Source organism: Spermophilus citellus (genome assembly GCF_964194105.1).
Source record: "Spermophilus citellus genome assembly, chromosome: 7".
NCBI lineage: Eukaryota > Metazoa > Chordata > Mammalia > Rodentia > Sciuridae > Spermophilus > Spermophilus citellus.
In genome coordinates this window covers 25,849,659-25,868,417 of record NC_138188.1, presented here as the reverse complement: position 1 = coordinate 25,868,417, position 18,759 = coordinate 25,849,659, and the positions used below count along the sequence as shown (strand labels likewise).

The following is an 18,759-nucleotide window of genomic DNA, read 5'->3' as shown; positions in this document are numbered from 1 at the left end:
TAGTGTTCTGTAATTTTCATTGTAGAAGTCTTTTACCTCTTTTGTTAGATTAAGTCCCAGATTCTTTTTTTTTTGAGGCTATTGTGAATGGATGGGGTAGTTTTCTTAGTTTCTCTTTCAGTGGATTCATCACCGATGTGTAGGAACACATTTGATTTATGGGTGTTGATTTTATATCCTGCTACTTTGCTGAATTAATTTATTAGTTTTAAAGTTTTCTGGTGGAATTTTTTGGATCTTCTAAATATAGAATCATGTTGTCAAATAGTGATAGTTTGAGTTCTTCTGAAAAGAACTTTTCTTGTTTCTTATTTTCTGTTTCAATTTTTCTCAATTTAGCATGATGTTGGCCTTGGGTTTAGAATATATAGCTTCTATAATGTTGAGGTATGTTTCTACTATCCCTAGTTTTTCTAGTATTTTGAGCATGAAGGGGTGCTGTATTTTTTAAATTAATTAATTAATTAATTTTTAGTTGTAGTTGGACACAGTATCTTTATTTATTTATTTTTATGTGGTGCTGAGAATCAAACCCAGGGCCTCACATGTGCTGGGTGAGCACTCTACCACTGAGCCACAACCCCAGCCCCAGGAGGTGCTGTATTTTGTCAGATGCTTTTTCTACATCTTTTGAGATGATCATATAATTCTTATCTTTAAGTCTTATTGATGTAATGAATTACGTCTATTGATTTCCATATGTTGAACCAATCTTGCATCCCCAGGATGAACCCCACTTGATCATGGTGCACTATCTTTTAAGGATGTTTTTATTTGAAATTTGCCAGAATTTTATTGAGAATTTTTGCATCTATGTTCATCAGAATATTGGTCTGAAGTTTTCTTTCCTTGATGTATTGGTGTTAATTATTCTTTGAAGGTTTTGTAGAACATGGCTGAGAATCAGTCTGGTCCTGAAGCTAACCCAGGGCTTTGTACATGCAAGGCAAGCACTCTACCAACTGAGCTATATCCCCAGCCCCAATTGATAGGCTTTTGATGAAATCTTCTATTTTGTTGTTTGAAATTGATCTGTTTAAATCATATATGTCCTTCTGATTCAATATGGGTAGGTCATATGTCTCTAGAAATTTGTTGATGTCTTCAAGATTTTCTATTTTATTGAAGTATGAATTTTCACAATAGTTTCTGATTAACTTCTGTATTTCAGTAGTGTCCATCATGATATTTCCTTTTTCATCACAAATTTTAGTAATTTGAATTTTCTTTCTCTTTCTGTTCATTAGTGTGTCTAAGGGTTTATCAAAGAACCAACTTTTTGTTTTGTCCATTTTTTGAATTGTTTCTTTTGTTTCAATTTCACTTATTTCACCTCTGATTTTAATTATTTCCTGTCTTTACTGCTTTTGATGTTGATTTGTTCTTTTTCTAGGGCTTTGAGATGTAATGTTAGGTCTTTATTTGTTGACTTTCTATCTTTTAATGAAAGAGCTCAATGCAGTGAACTTTTCTCTTAGTATTGCCTTCATAGTGCTAAGATTTTGACATGTTTTATCACTATTCTCATTTACTTCTAAGTATTTTTTATTTCATCCCTAATTTCTTCTGCTATTCATTTGTGATTCAATAGTGTATTTAGTCTCCAGATGTTAAAAGTAGCTTCTAGTTTTTATTTTATCATTGATTTCTAATTTCATTCCATTATGATCTGATAGAATTCAAGGTATTAACTCTATTTTTTTTTTTTTTTTTGGTATTTGTTAAGAGTTGTTTTGTGGCATAAAATATTGTCTAGTTTAGGGGCTGGGGATATATAGCTCAGTTGGTAGAGTGTTTGCCTAACATGCATAAGGCCCTGGGTTCAATCCCCAGCACCACCACCACCACCAAAAAAAAAAAAAAAAAAAAAAAAAAAGATATTGTCTATTTTAGAGAAGGATCTGTGTGCTACTGAGAAGGATCTGTGTGCTGCTGAGAAGAAAGTATATTCGCTCCTTAATGACCAGTATTTTAAAAAAGCCTTTGGTTGGGTGCAGTGTTGCAATGCCTATAATCCCAGTGGCTTGGAAGTTTGAGGCAGGATTTGCAAGTTCAAAGCTAGCCTCAGCAATGGCGAAGCACTAAGCAACTCAGTGAGACCCTGTCTCTAAATAAAAATACAAAATAGCACTGGGGATATTAGCTCAGTGGTTGAATGCCCCTGAGTTCAATTCCCAGTACCCCCCCCAAATAAAAAATAATAAAAAAGCTTTCATTTTCCCGAATTGAAATTCTATACTCCCTAAACAGTAATTCCCAATTGTTCCCTGTCCCAAAGCCCTGGTAATCACCTTTCTACTTTCTATCTCTATAACTTTGACTTCTCTAAGTACTTCATTTAAGTGCAATCATAGTATATTTACCTTTTTGTAACAGGCTTACTTCTCTTAGCATAATGTCTTCATGGTTCATCCATGTTAATTGTAGCATATGTCAGGATTTATTTTTCTGTTTTCTTTCTTTTTTTTGGGGGGGGGGCGGTGCTGTGGGTTAAACCCAGGGCTTCTCACATACTATAACAATTTATTATAAACTCAATTGCTTAAAACAACACAAATTTATTGCATTGTAGTTCTCGAGGTCAGAAGTCTTACATTAGGTCTTATTAGGTTAAACTCTAAGCATGAGTAGGGGTACCTTTCTCAGTTCATGGCCGTTTTGCCATCTTCAAAGTCAATAGCATTATACCATCAAACCTTTCTAAATGACTCGACATTCCTGTCTTACTTATAAGGGTCCTTGTGATAATTACCCCACCTCAGCGCTGGGGATACAGTTCAGTGATAAAGCACTTACCTAGCATGTGTGAGGTCCTGGGTTCAATCTCTACACCACAAAAACAAAACAAACAAAATAAAGCAAAACCCTTCCCGTCCCGTGAAGCACACCTGTAATCCCAGAGGCTGAGGCAGAAGGATTTCAAGTTCAAAGCCAGCCTTAGCAACGTGTCGAGGCCCTAATCAACTCAGTAAGACCCTGTCTCTAAATAAAATATAAAAAGAGGGCTGGGGAAGTGACTCAATGGCTAAGCACCCCTGGGTTCAAAACCTTCCCATCTCAAGATCCTTAACTCAATCACATCTGCAGATTTCCTCTTGCTACAATAAGCTAACATATTCACAGGTTTTAGGGGTTAGGATGTGAACTTTTTTGGTGGAGGTAGTGTTCGTACCACTTTCTTTCCAGAACTTCCATTTACACATTTACTAGCGCTTCTCTGAGTATCTTCTATGTCTCTTATCATCTCTACATTTTTTTGTCTTTAATTCTTGAGGTTTCCTCTGATTTATCTTTCATTGTACTAATTCTTGAGTTTTGTTTAAACTGCCATTAAACCCACTCATTGACTTAAGTTTTGGCTGGTTTTCAGTTTTAGGATTTCCATTTGGTTCTTTTTGTTGTTTTTATTATTGAGATGGAGTCTTACTATGTTGCCCAGGCTAGTCTCAAACTTGTGAGCTCAAGCAATCTACCTGCCTGTAGCTAGGACTGCATGCATGTGCTGCTGTATCTGGCTTTGTTTGGTTCTTTTAAAATTGTGCTGTGTTGGTGCTGGGGTTGTGGCTTAGTGGTAGAGCACTCACCTAGCATGTTGTGAGGCACTGGGTTCGATCCCCACCACCACATAAAAATAGATAAACAAAATAAAATTTTTCTATGTTGCTGTTTAGCTTCTGATTCTGTACTGATATTTATTTTTTAAAACATAATATGTTTGGTGTGTGTCTGACAATTCTAATACATGTCTGTGGACATATGCTTTTTTCCTGCATGCCTGCTTACTTTTTACAACATTTTTTCTATTGAAGTATAATGTAGTTATAGACAAATATACATATAATCAGTGTATGGCCTGCAGTATTTTCACAAACAACATATTCACATAGCTAGAATTCAGATCCAGAAACAAGCTTGGGATGTAGCTCAGTGGTGGAACATTTGCTTAGTATATATGTGCAAGGCGCTGGATTTGTATTTGATCATCCCCAGAACTGAAAACAAAATTTAAAAAAAAGAAGAAAGGAAGAAAGGGAAGCATAGTATTATCAGATCTAGAAATGTCTTTATATACTCTTTAACTACTCCTACCAACCTAACCCTCCTTAAGTCCCCCATATGAAGGAAACCACTGTCTTCAGAATATAGATGAATTTTGCCTATATTTTTCCTTTATGTAAATGGAATTTTACAAAATGTATTTTTTTGTGTGCATCTGATTTATTTGCCTATGTGTTATACTTTTCTGATTTATCCGTAATGATTTTTAGTTGTTTCATTCATTCTCCTTGCGTATTATATTCTACTGTGCCTGATTGGCTTAGATTATATGTTGTACATGTTATTCAAAAGTGGATACCTAGGATGATGGTATTATCTTCCAGAGAAGACTTTGTAAATTTAAGATTTGTGTTTTGATGGACCACACAGATAGATAGAAAGCTAACCTCTATTTACTTGTACCATCTAAGTATAGCCTTTGGGGTCCTAGCTTAAAGTAAGTGTATTATCAGAGTCCCTATCTACGATAGATTCTGGGCTTTGATTGTCACTCTATCCCAGTCAAGGCCCAGAAGTTTGGCAGAACAGCTTCAGGCTAATACTACAGGGCCAGAAATGGCCAGTTGGTCTGAGTGTCAAGTACCAGTTAGGCCTGTGGGAAGTGCTGTGAGCAACTATTGTCATGTCCTCCTGTGTGGGCAGGCATTGGGGTGATTTGATCTGGTGGCTGCCTGACCCTTATATCTGTTGTTCTACTTTCATTCCAGCCTAATTCAGTGGTTTGAGACAGCACCAAGTCGGACTTGCCCACAATGCCGAATCCAGGTGAGAATATGGGGATGGGCCCACCTCAACTGGACCTAGTCTTCTTGCTAGGAAGCAAGAATGTAGAAAGATCTCTAAAACCAAATAGTAATTATGACCCTTTTTCACCCTCCTGGTTTGGGCAGGTTGAGTCTCATGTATGCCTTTGCGTTGCTCTGGGATCTATTGTACACCCACAGGGAATTGACTTGTCACTTGGCCCGGTCCTTTTTTTTTTTTTTTTTTTTTTCTGAGCCAGTCTTCACCTGGATATATTTGGCTCTTTTTCTGTCTTTATTTTTTTTTTTTAATATTTATTTTTTAGTTTTTTTTTCGGCAGACACAACATCTTTGTTTTGTATGTGGTGCTGAGGATTGAACCCCGGGCCGCATGCATGCCAGGCGAGCCTGCTACCACTTGAGCCACATCCCCAGCCCTCTTTTTCTGTCTTTAGAAAATGCTCCAGCACCTAGAGTTGAATGCCTTTTGAGCACTCATTGTGAGTGTTGGGAGTCTCCCTGAGAACTCCCTGGGCCTTTCAGACATGGCGGCGGGAAAATTGCCAGTGGGCAGCTAAGAACTCCCTGGGCCTTACAGATAAGGAGCCCCTAATGCAACATGGCAGCGGGCAAGTTGCCAGTGGGTGGATGACAAGTTGTTTTGAGAATTTTCTAATTGGTCCTCCCGTCTTCTGTGATCGTGAACAGTTCGTACCCCCCATGAATCTTATGCAGGGCGGATGTGCGTGCACCGTAGGTGATGACCTGACCTTTACTATGATTGACTCCGGGAGCTTCCTGGTTTAAGATAACTGACTCTCACTTTCTATATAAGCTAGCACCAGCTTGCAATAAGGTGCTTCATCTTTGTCACTGCTATCTCTGTGTGTGCGTTTTAATCTCCGACGACGAACCTTAGCCTTTCAGTGTGTGTTTGTAGTGATATGACTTCAGCAACCAAACAAGTCCTATCTTGGGGTACCTGCAGGAATGAAGGGGTCTTCTAAATTCAAAACATTTACTTTGAAAAGTTAGGTCTGGAAACAGACCTGGTATACATATTAGGCAGGCAGTTGGATTCATGTACAAACTTTTCTCCTTGCCCATGACCCAGCAAGAAAGTCATACTCTATCTTGTTTTCCCATCCAGGTTGGCAAAAGAACCATTATCAATAAGCTCTTCTTTGACCTTGCCCAGGAGGAGGAGAGTGTCTTGGATGCAGAATTCTTAAAGGTATCCAGAATGTGTCTCATTCCACTGAACTCCAATTTCTGTGGGAGTTCACTTTCTACTCCTACACAGGGAAGGTTCCTAGAGTATAGAGATAGGGTTATGGAGGAAAGACTGGTAGAGATTTCTAGGCAGAGGCAAGTAGAGCGGAGGGTAAATGATGATGAGACACGGTCATCAGAGAAATATACTGTAAAGGGTAATGGGGCCACTTGATTGGAAGACCTCCTCTTTGGATTTCAGTGCAATTCTGACCAAAGGATAGAGTGACTCTCTCAAGGTTCTCTTACCTTATGAAGGGCCTGTAGCCTTCCTGCCTTCCACTTTGCTACTGGTTAGTTGGTGACAGATTAGGAAATTCTTTGACTTCCCAGTCAGGAAAGATGTATGGGTCCACTATTTCCTACTTTGCATGTGCCTCAAAATTGCCTAGGGAACTTGGTATAGAGTCAGATGCCTGGGTCTTCCCTGGACCAGTAATAGAGGGCAAAGCCCCTGGAATCAAGATTTTCAGCCCAACTGGAAACACATACTACAGCGGGGGCTAAGCAGGTTCCTTCCAATACTTATACCGTTTCTGCCCCAAATCTAAAATTTAGCTTTCTTAGGGTATCAGGAGGCTGGATTGGCAGAAAACTCCTGAGGAAGTCAGACTGAGCTTCACATTTGATTGCTGGACCCTGAGGGTTAATTTGCTGGATATTTGTCAGATCAGAGTTCATTTGACGATGGGCCCCAGGTGTTATGATGTCCTCGGAACTCACTGTGCTGGGAGTGTAGACCTTTTATGTTTTGAACCAGTATATTCAACTGCTCCCAGTTTTAAGTGGTGTCCTCTGTGATAAAGACAACAAAAGCAGCTTTATTTCTTTCCATATTTCAAAGCCAGTTCTATGAAACAGGGAAGCAACACCTTAAGTAGTTTGGAAAGGGGTTAGAAAACTTCCTGGGTAGTGGTGCAGCAGCCTTGGGTTGGTGTCCCTTCTCAGGAAGACCCTTCATGTTCTTCCCTACCCCCTATTTCTATTCCCACCTCTTCAGCTTACACTGACCAACCCAGCAACCAGAAGCTTCTGGCCCTAGAGTCCTGCCTAAAGGAAGGTTTGCCTGGGATTCCATCTAACTACAACCATGGACCCTTGACCAAGCATTTAAGTCCTGTAAAACCTTGATTTTCCTGATTATGGTTCCTCCATAACCAGGATTGCCCATAAGGGTGTTGAATTCTCTGGACTTCCAAGTAAGAGCTGCATGTACTTCTGCCCAGCTTCTCTGTACTGCTACTGTGGTTCTGGAACATATGCAAGCCATTGAGGAGTTCACTTGACCCTCTCAATCTAGCAATGCAAAGCTGTCCTGCCTTACTGATTCCTCTTAGATTCTACAGCTGAAATGTTTGTATTACACAAAGTCACCTTAGAGCTTTCAAGGAGGTAGCCTGTAAAGCAGGCAGGACACAGGGTAGAGAGAACTAGCGGTGGCCCAAGGTCTTTGGCCGTCCCTGTTCTGGGTCCCTGGTGAGTGCAACTGATACTCAGAGAGTGTGAGGCTAGTACAGGGTCAGGGAAGTGATGGAAATTTGTGCTGTTGAGACTGATCTGTGGACTTAGTTCACTTCCTTTGCATCTATTCTAACTCAGAAATTTCTCTGTTCTGAGGCCCTGCTTCTGGGATTAGTTTTCTCCATCTTAGCTATGGTTTAAAAGGTACACAGAGATTAAGCAATGCTTATCTCTCAATTGTTAGCTTAGCTTGGGCCTTGAGGTATACCAGGGTCCATGCTTTCCTGGACCTATAGTTCTCATTGTCTGAACCTGAGGTTCCCACAGCCATATGGGAGGCCATCTGGACACCAGCTGTGATGCATTCATATTGTTTATTGTGGGTATTATTTTTCAGAATGAACTGGACAATATCAGAGCCCAGCTTTCCCAGAAAGGTGAGTTTTCAAGAGACAGACGCTCTGGAAAGCTCCTGATTTGGATACTGGAGGGAGGGGCTCTAGAAGGAAGGCCTCAAACCTTCTAGCAGAACCAGAGGCTCTCTCTGCTTTATACGGTCAAGAGTATTGCCGGCTCTTGTGACTGGCAGAAAAGGAGAGGAAAAGGAGGTGAATGAAGCTATCTGCCTAGACCAGGTGCGTCTCTTCTCTTCGTCTAAGAATTCTAGCCCAGGACCCAGGCTGGGGAATGGGAGGCTACCTGATGGGACAGAATATCTCTAGGAGAAGGCTCAGATGCTGTATTTGTCAGTAACCTACTTGAGTTCTGGAATAATAAATTAACCATACCCAAGGGATGGGAAAACAGTGAAATCTTCCCAGTAGTTGTAGCAAAAAGAAGGCTTATTTCCTAGACGAAGGCTCTGGGGCTCAGTTTGCCTGATTTGGTGCATGCCAGAGAGAGACAAAGACAACCAATTTTTTGGCTTGAGGCTTGTTCTTACCTGACTCAGGGATGAGGTACAGGAGCTTAAGGGCCCAGGATCTCATTCTGATGAATGGATGGGACTCTCCCTCTACCCTCCACTTCTATTCCAGAAAAAGAGAAACGGGACAGCCAGGTTATTATCGACACTCTGCGAGACACTCTGGAAGAGCGCAACACCACTGTGGAATCTCTGCAAAAGGCCTTAGGCAAGGCTGAGATGCTATGCTCTACACTCAAAGTAGGTCCCCAGGTTCTGTGGGCAGAGTTGGTGGGAAGGTAGACCTCTAGTCAGGCTTATTATCCTGGGCTTATATTCTGGTTCTGCCTCAGTCATTACTTGGTTTGCGCAATTCATAAAATATAGGCAAATCACTTCTTCCCAGGCCTTCCTATACTGTACCCATCCAGGCCGTAAGAAAAAAGTCATATGAGTGTGCTTATGGATTTTGTACTAGGTAATTTGAAGAAGTGAAGCCTTCCAAATACTTCACAGAAGGGGCACAAGTAAGACCTCAGTGAGGCTAGGCTGTGTCTCCAAAAGTGGCTCACACTCCACTGGTGAGCCAGCCTGAAGAACCTTCCATTAGCACTCCAGTCCTTGATGGGGCTGCTCTCTGGAGCCAGATCAAACAGCATCCCAGGGAGGAGCAGGGGCCTTTGAAGTCAGCTGTGCTGAGCTGACCAGGCAGATCAAAGCCTATAGAGCAAGCAGCCTAGGTCCAGATGAATTTTGTATCAGCCTAGGTTGGTGAGCCTCTTGCTCTCCAAGGGACATGAGGCGATTGATCTGAACCCACAATTGATATTCTGGCCTTGTAGGCAGGAGCAGTCTTTGTTGGATGCCATTTGAAAGGGAATGGGAGCCATCCGTGTGAACAGACAAGGCCCCAGGATATTTGGTTTCTCTATTCCTGCTTGGGGGATGGCTAGATCACATGGCCCGGCCAGTAGGAGGGAACAAACTAGCACCTAGCTGCAGAGCTGAAGTTTGTCATAGCACTCCCAGGTCAGAGATAGAATGGTCTCATGCTGAGGGCAGTCTAGCCAGCTGCTGCTGACTCAGCTGTCCTATTATGCTCTAGTCCATGGGTTTGGATGTTGTTGGTGAGGCCTGAGTTTATGCTCAAAATTTCTTTTAGCTATCTGTACAATATGCACTATGAGACCTAGACCACAGGATTTTGTCTGCCCACAGTTATCCTATATATGCTGACATTGGATTATGACTGTAATAAGACAAACCTCAGGAGGAACCAGGCAGGGAGGTGAAGAAACAGCGGGCCTAGGGCCTCTTAGCAGAAAAAGCATAGACCAGAGTGGGACACACTTAACCTCTGGGATTTTGGGGGCATATGGTTATCAGCATTTTCAAAAGATAAGATCAGATAGTTTTAGAGCAAAGTTCTCCAGTGACTTTAGCCATGGCTCCCAAGCACCATGTTTGGGTTTGATTACTCTTTAGAAGCAGATGAAGTTCTTGGAGCAGCAACAAGATGAGACTAAACAAGCACGGGAGGAAGCCCACCGACTCAGGAGCAAAATGAAGACCATGGAGCAGTGAGTTTAGAGCTGGCGCCTGTATGTGTCCTTATACCCAGGGCCTCCAGATGGTATAGCTCTTAGGACTGCAGCAGGGAGTAAGTTGGGTCACCTCTATGGCTCAAATCCCCATAGGACATGGAGGGCTCAGGTCAGCTACATATGGACACAAATCTTTCTTGGCCTCTGTGGACTCTTCTGATTTCCATAGGAGTACTTGCCATACTCCTTCCTGTCCCGTGCCTATGGCCAGATGACCTGGCAGATTTTTCCCTTTAGTAACCTCTCTATAGGAAATCCCTGACCTTGAGGGCTTCTGTCAGCACCTCTTGCTCTGCAGCATCCCTAGAGCTGTGCTCAGCTCTGCTATATAGCCTTTCCTTGGGCACACCCACCTGCTAAAGCATCCTAGCAGCCCAGGCTATTGCCATAGCAACAGCAGCCTAGGAAGGCAGACTAAGCATCAGCCTCCAGATTTCAAATGCTGTGGGCTATGTGTGTTTTTCAGGATTGAGATCCTACTCCAGAGTCAGCGGCCTGAGGTGGAGGAAATGATTCGAGACATGGGTGTGGGACAATCAGCGGTGGAGCAACTGGCTGTGTATTGTGTGTCTCTCAAGAAGTGCGTACTTTGGCCCCTTTCAGTGAGCTCAGGAGCTAGGCCATGGGTCCCCAGCCATGCCTCTGCTGCCTGTCTCTTGTAAAGCAGATGGAGTTAAGTGGCAAGCTCTGGGGCCATCCTGCCTTGGTTTGAACCTTGACTCTACCTGTCACCAGCTGAGTAGCCTGGAGCCAGTTTCTTGGCTTCTTGAACCCTCACCTTTCTACATGAAGATAGTGATAGACATGCCTCAGAGAATCATTGAGAAGAGTATGAATTTTAAGTGATGTTTGTTTGTTTTTTGATACTGAGGATTGAACCCAGGGGGACTTAACCCAGGCAGTTTTTTAACTCGAGATCCTCCTCCCTCAGCCTCCCAAACTGCTAAGATTACAGGTGTGTGCCACCATGCCTGGCTTTAGTGTTGTTTTTAAGGAGTTGACATTAGCTCTCTGAGCTGTATGCCCTCTGGTGATATCTGGAGTCTGTTTCCCATCAGTACTATTACTGACCCTGCGTGTCTTGGATCAGAAACTTTGCCCCTGTTCTTCACGATGGTGGTATGAGGTTGGTGGGAGGGAGGGAGCTTGGCTGACAGGCACAAAAACAAAATTCCTTCTGTAGGGACCAAGTGGTATAGAGGGCCCCCTAGTGAGGCCAGAGCTCCCTGCAACCCTCTCAAGTTACAAATACCTTCAGGCTAGACAGGGAACAGTGTCACCAGACTCCTTGCATTTTGTGCAGGACCCTCCATAGGGCCACCTGGCCCCTGCTGGACTCAGGTGTCAGAGGAAGAATGAGAATGAACTGAGGGGTTGGGTAAGGACTTGTGCTAGGTTGGTGCTGTGACTCTTAAGTAGCAGAGTGTTCATTCTGGTATCTCTTTCCATCATCACTTCACAGAGAGTATGAGAATCTAAAAGAAGCTCGGAAGGCCTCGGGGGAGTTGGCTGACAAACTGAGGAAGGACTTGGTCTCCTCCAAAAGCAAGGTAACTGAGCAGAGTGCAAGGAACTCTTTTTTTGCTTGTTCAGGCTTGCTCAAGACTCTTGAGCCAGGCTATCTGGCCTGACAGCATGGCTAACTCCATGAGGCTGGTGAATGGCTTCAAGAGACTGGGCACTGACTTTCTGTGGCTTTGTGTACAAACCCCAAATGTGATAGCTTCAGAGACCTGTTTTTTTACACTCAGACCTAGAGTGGAAGCGCTCCTGGGACTGCTGCTTTCACTTCTGGCATAGTGCATCCACAGAATGCACTGTGTAGAGAGCAGCCTTTGCTGCTAGGCAGCTCCACACATGCATCACCAGACAGATGTCTGGGGTCTCCTCCCATATCTCCAGTTTCTTCTGGACCCTAAGCGACCCTAACTATGACAGGTGGGGGGCAAGGCATATCGCCTCCACTTGGCTTGTCCTTTACTCCCTATACTTTCTTATAGTTGCAGACAGTCTACTCTGAATTGGATCAGGCCAAGTTGGAGCTGAGAGCAGCCCAAAAGGATTTACAGAATGCTGAAAAGGAAATCACGGTGGGACATTCCTGGCCTGTTGAGAATGAGGGATGGTTTATGTGTCCTTCAAGAGCAAGGTTGGGAGGGGAGAGAAGGGTGGGAAGGAGATATGGGAGTAGGAAAGATAGTAGACTGAATCAGATATTATTACCCTATGTGCATATATAATTACACAACTCATAAAATTGTATATCATGTACAACCAGAAGAATGAGAAGTTATACTCCATTTATGTGTGATGTGTCAAAATGCATTCTACTGGGCTGGGGCTGTAGCTCAATGGCAGAGTGGTTGCTCAGCATGTGTGAGGCACTGGGTTCAATCCTTAGCACAACATAAAAATAAATAAAATAAAGGCATTCTGTCCATCTACAACTGCAAAAAAAAAAAAAATTAAGGGGCTGGGGTTGTGGCTCAATGGTAGAGCACTTGCCTCGCACATGTGAGGCACTGGGTTCTATCCTCATCACCTCATAAAATAAAATAAATATATGTTTTTTTAAAAAAATTTTAAATGTATAACTAATTAGAACAAATTACAAAAAAAAGGGGGGGGGCTGGGGATGCAGCTCAAGCGGTAGCGCACTCGCCTGGTGTGCGTGCGGCCTGGGTTCGATCCTCAGCACCACATACCAACAAAGATGTTGTGTCCGCCGAGAACTAAAAAGAAATAAATATTATTATTTAAAAAAAAAAAAAAAGAGCAAGGCTAGACTTTTTTCTTCCCAAGAACCTGTACATTAGTCAGTGGTGATGGTTCTGAGCTGCCTGCATCCTCCTGGATCAGGCAGTGGGTTAGGGTATACACCTTGATGGTCTATACCCTGGGCCTCTTGGGCAGAGGTCAGATGGCACAATGGGTCTTTCCTCATAATCCTTCTTCTCTGAGACTGTTAATTACCAGAAGAGAGACTTTACCAGAGAGGGTTTCTGAAGCCTGGTGTTTTGAGTTTCAGGCCTTTCCCTATTCCCAATGCCCTTTATGCATGCTGCTTATTCTTTGCCTTATCTCCTCTCACATTCTTCTCTTTCTTTCCCAAGAGCCTGAAAAAGAAGCTAATGATGTTGCAGGAAACCTTGAACCTGCCACCAGTGGCCAGTGAGACTGTCAACCGTCTGGTTTTAGAGAGGTTTGTTGACCCCCTGGGGTAGTGCAGAGATCACAAGCTAAGAGAATGCCCTGAGAAGGGTCTTCACTCTTCATGGCTTTGGTAGGGATGTGTGGATCTGCAGTTTGTGGATCTCCTGCCCTGGGAGCCAGCCAAGATTTAGCAAGAAAGCAGTTTGAGACAAATTTTGTGCTCTAAAAGGAAAGGCCAGGGAATGCCAGAGGAACTTAGTCAGAGAATGAGCAGGAGCACTGACTGTCTTGAGGCACCCTGTTTATGGACTGATTCTCTACATGTGTCTGTCTGCCCCAAATTCTGAAGCAAACTTGAAACCACTCTGAAATAATCTCCCTCTGGTTCCAGGAACGTGTGCTTTAAAGCTGCCAGCAGAGGGAGCAAAGAGATAGAGGGATTGGCATCCCTGCCAGTAGAGGGCATTCATTGTTTCCCCTGAGTATTTCACAGAAATAGGAGAGCATTTTCAGGTCTACTTCCTGCCTGTAAGAGGGCTCTATCCAGGGAGCCAGACAGAAGACTTCTGTCAGTGACCCAATGTTTTATTTGAGCCACTTTTCACTGTTCTTTAGTGAAATACTCCCTCTGCCAATCAGTTGATAGTACCTGCCTGTTTACTAGCCTGTATGGTGCTTTCTGACCCCTTGCTTTGCACTATTCTCCATGTGAAGCTTATGACCCATCTTGTTGCTCCTCCTGTCTGTGTAGCATGTCAGCCCCAAAGAATTTTCCCCGAAATAATCCTGGACATAATTCTCCTTGCTGCATGCCCAAACCCTGCCCAGATGTGCCTTGGGACACTCATGAATCTTAGTGGGTCTTTATGCTGCAGTGGGTCTTTAGGCTTTAGCCAAATCACAATGTCAACAATAGTAGGACATGTTTTCCCTCCTGCCTCTGTGCTTTTGCTTCATTCAACTAATGAGTTAGCTGCCCTGAACAGACTGCCTTAGTTTCCTTAGCTTACTCTCCTATGCCAGGTAGCACTTCTTCACATGCTGTGCCAGGTGCCATGGACCACAGAGATGCTAGAGTCATATTCAATGTGTACTACATATCTCTGAGTAGACCAAGATCCACTTTTTTAAAAAAACATTTTTTATGTTTTGAAAGTAGTTGGAAACAATACCTTTATTTTATTTATTTATTTTTATGTGGTGCTGAGGATCGAACCCAGGGCCTCACATGTGCTAGACGAGCACTCTACCACTGAGCCACAATCCCAGCCCTCAAGATCCACTTCTTCTTCTTCTTTTTTTTTTTTTTTTTTTAAGTATGGTCCCAGCTGGTACCCTTATTTTTTTTTTTTAATATTTTTATGTGGTGTTGAGGATCGAACCCAGTGCTCAGCGCATGCCAGGCGAGTGCTCTACCGCTTGATCCACATCCCCAGCCCCCAAGATCCACTTCTTAATCTGTGTCCCTCATCACCAATTTTCTTACATTCATACCCCATCCCATAGTACATGATATGCTTCTACATAGGAGAGTGAATGCACAGACCAGTTTTCTCTGTTCTTGTACTTCAAATCTTCAGTCTTATTCTCCCTTTCTTATTTCAGTCTATCTAGAGCCAAAGTTGCTTACCTACCTGCCACCCTCCATTTGGATTGGACCCAGAAAGGGTTGTTGGGAGTATGATAGGCACATGAATTGCCATGAGGTCCAGCATGGATTTGGTTTTGACAAACTGGGCTATTTCTGGTCTTTTCTTCCTATCTTATCCTCAGTCATTGACCATGTCTCCTTAGATGCCCCAGAGAACACAAGGGTCCCATCAGGAGCTTAGCAGGTTTAGTACACACCCTCAACTAATAGTCTCAGAAACCATGTAATATGGATAAACCTTTGGAAACAAAGCCACCTCAAGGCAGTGGGTATAAAACCCTCCCCTAGTATATCACTAACAGCTGGCAAGTTCCTCTCTAGCTTTAATTCTATAGGCCTCAAGGTGTTTCCATGCACTTGCCTTTTGTGTCTGGCATTCATAACAAGAGAAAAGTGCACAGTCTACCTCTAGATACTTAGGGACTTTGTATACCTGCTTTTTTATACTTTGTTTACCACCCCAAGCTGCTATGAGGCCTGGACTCCTGTAACAGATCCTTACTGAGTGCCTTCTAAAACCTTCTCTGTCTTCTTGGAGCTTGTGTTCCTATGGAATAGATGAGCTGGGAGTTTTGATGGTTTAAGTCCAAAAGCTACCAGCTCCACACTACATAAGCAGAATCTAGTCTGGAGCTCCCAAATAGAGATGAATCTCCCTTACTCTGAGTAAGCTTCATAGACAGTTCTTTTCTCCCTTGCCTTTCTTTCTTTTTCTTTCTTTCTTTTTTTTTTTTTTTTTTTTTAACTTTTATGTGGTGCCAGGGATTGAACTCAGTGCCTCACGCATGCTAGGCAAGCGCTCTACCACTGATCCATAACCCTGGCCTCTCCCTTGCCTTTCAAATCCACAGGACATTCCATTTGCCAGGCCTAAATCTGTACAAAGCTGGGCTGGGCTTTCCATCAGGCTGCATGCAGAATGACTTAATTTTCTTTTTTCTCCAGTATTTTTCTAGGCATAAAAATTAGGGAATGGGCTAGGGATATAGCTTAGTTGGTAGGGCTTGCCTTGCATGCACAACGCCTTGTATCCAGCACCACAAAAAAAAAAAAAAAAAAAAAAGTTGGGGGTGGGGTGGAAGCAGGTCGGTTGCATTTAGCATTAGCCCTTCTTTTAACTTGGCACAATCTACTCTAAATCCAGAGTCCCCTCCTAGGGCTCCAAGCTCTCACAAGTAGTAGTTGACCCCTCAGTAGCAGCTTTGTCCTATTTTCTTTTTATTCTAATGCTAAAACCCTCATAACTATAAGGGACCTCAAAGACCCTGCCTTTGCCTTCTCCCCTTGAGAGCTGACATGATGCTGTTGCTCTGGAAGAAGTCTAAAGTTTTATAATATATGGCAATGTATAGACACATTCTTATCCAGCCTTTTGAAGCAAGAGTAATTTAGGCACAGAGGATGGCAAGGGTAAAGGCCTGAGGCATGACTGAGCTGGGTATGCTTGGAGGAGAGGGGTTGGTGGCAAGGGTGCCAGGTTTCTTTTCTTTTTTTTTTTTTTTTAGTTTTATATAGACACAATATCTTTATATATTTTTATGTGGTGCTGAGGATCGAACCCAGTGCCTCACACATGGAAGGCAAGCACTCTACCACTGAGCCCCAGCCCAGGGTGCCAGATTTCTCTGGGGCTTTGCAAATCAGCTTTATGTTACAGGTTTTTTTTTTTTTTTTTTTTTTTTTTTTTGTATGTTTGTTTGTTTTGGTGGTAGTAGGGATTAAAGTTAGTGCACTATAGCATTAAGCTATACTCTTCAGTCTTTTTTTTTTTTTTTTTTTTTGGAAAAGGGTCTTGCTAAGTAACTGGCCTCAAAGTTGTAGTCTTTCTGCCTTTGTCCCCCAAGTAACTGGGATTACAGGGGTATACCACCATGTTCAATCTTTACCAATATTTTTTATTATAAAGTATACATAATATAAAATTTACCTATAAACTATTATTAAGTGTGATTCTGTGGCATTAAGTACATTCACCATTGCTATACAACCATTACTACCATCTATCTCCAGAACTTTTTCAACTTCCCAAATTGATATATTGTACTCATTAAACAAATTCCCCATTTGTCTCTATCAGCTTCTGCAACTGCCATTTTACTCTATCAATTCAACCTCACATAAGTGGAATCATGTAATATCCTTTTGTGGCTGGCTTATTTCACTCAACATGTCTTCAGGATTCATCCTACTGTAGCATATATTAGAATCTCCTTCCTTTTTTAGGTTGAATAAATAATTCTATTTTAAATTTGCAAGCATTCTTTCTTGCTGAGTACATCTTTTGTAATATGTGCTATTTTTGTTTTATGCTTTCACATTTACTGTTTATCTCAGAGTCGGTGTTTGTACATCATGGCTTTTCTATTGGGCTTTCCTCCTATGCTCAGTAATCCTTGGCTGCCTCTGGCCCTCTGATTAGGAAGTAATAGAAAGAATTCCTGAGAGCCCAGCCTAGGTGGGAATTTGGAGGGGGGTGGAGTATGCCATGAGCCAGCATCATAGTGAGTCTTAGTTGAATCCAAGATGCACAAGGCTTTACTGTTAGGTCAGTATTGAGTGACCTAGGTTACTGTGCATGGATGTTCATGGATGTTTGTTTGGGGTCTTGGGGAAAGCATCTTTCATTTATTGACTCAAGTTAGCTGCCTTGCTGCCTAGTGTTCTGCCAGTGGGACCAAGCTTACACCTTCTACTAATGCCCCAGTTTTCAGGCCTGCTTAATGCTTCATAGCCCCCTCCTTGTGAATTCTGGCTGTATGTCATTCTCCTATCGTCTTGACCATGCACAGTCTCCCAGAATTTTATGGAAGTCTCTAGGTGCTAATGATGGTTGCCCATTCCATTTGTTGTAGTAGGGCTATCCTTTGCTCCTGTCATTTTAGGATGTCCTTAGGAGGTAGCTACCTCTCCAACTACAGAGAGGATGTTAAGAAGACCTCTCATGGACCTAAAAGGCTCCTGACGTCTAGGCTAGAGAGAGCTAGGGAGGCTTTCATATAGTGTAGGACTATCAGGAGCCATGAGTTTATGGAGAAGATATTAACTGACCCTGTACCACACAGGTAATGGATCTTCCCAGGGCCTTGGCTATGGTTTGGAAAAGGGGCTGCAAGTATCCTACTTATTTCTTAAGTTCTGTGGCATGAAGCTGTATAAGTTGGCCATGGGTGAATGTCCCAGTGAGTGATGGTATCACCCAGGAGGGCCTCATACCAGGGCCTCAGCTAGTAAAGGAGGGGCTACTGAGCCCCAGATTTTTCCTCATAAGACAGAAGATGGGAAGGAAAGAAAGTAGACCCCTGGCAGAAAGAGCAAGCACTGTGTCCCTATGAGCCAGATATGCATGTAGAGGAGACACCAGGAACCTCCTGAGTCTTGTGTTTAGTGCAATGGATGGCCAGGAGGTGCAAGTGAAGAAAACTGGCTTAGCTTAAGACTAGGCTGAACATGTGCCTTGAGCACCAGTGAGCATCCTGGGGGGATGACAATAAGATCTTGATCCACCTAGAGAGCAAAATATCTGCACCTCACCAGACTAGATCTGCCTCTTGAGTTCACCTTTCCTAACCCTTACTAGGTTAGTAAATAGTAGCAGAACAACAGCTACTGCATAGTAGGCATGAATGGTCCTGGCTGTTGCTTTATTCTGTGGTTCCTGGAGCGGGAAATAAAGCAACTAGTGTGGAGTTGGTTTCAGGTGGGTTTGTGCCACCTTCAATTCCACTTGTATGCAAACAGGAGAGTAGAGCTTCCAGAGGGCTGGCCAGGGAAAGGAAGTTTGTCCTGGCTTCTCAGATTGCTTCCCCATTCACATCTGTGGAAGTAGCTCCCTTTCCTCTGATCTGCACACCCAGTGGAATTGGGACTGTGGTACAGCCCTGAACAGTTCTTGAATCCTTAGAGTTGCCCTT

General features: G+C 42.9%; 1 protein-coding gene across 1 annotated transcript in view; it reads left to right on the top strand.

Moving 5' to 3' along the window:
• Nucleotides 1-18,759, top strand: part of TRAIP (TRAF interacting protein) — a 29,666-nt gene that overhangs the window by 7,560 nt on the left and 3,347 nt on the right. The window contains exons 2-10 of the mRNA XM_081302235.1: nt 4,767-4,824; nt 5,954-6,037; nt 7,934-7,973; nt 8,574-8,701; nt 9,926-10,020; nt 10,511-10,624; nt 11,507-11,594; nt 12,045-12,134; nt 13,158-13,246. Of these exons, the coding sequence (XP_081158361.1) occupies nt 4,767-4,824; nt 5,954-6,037; nt 7,934-7,973; nt 8,574-8,701; nt 9,926-10,020; nt 10,511-10,624; nt 11,507-11,594; nt 12,045-12,134; nt 13,158-13,246 (786 nt within the window). The remainder of the gene's footprint in view (nt 1-4,766; nt 4,825-5,953; nt 6,038-7,933; nt 7,974-8,573; nt 8,702-9,925; nt 10,021-10,510; nt 10,625-11,506; nt 11,595-12,044; nt 12,135-13,157; nt 13,247-18,759) is intronic.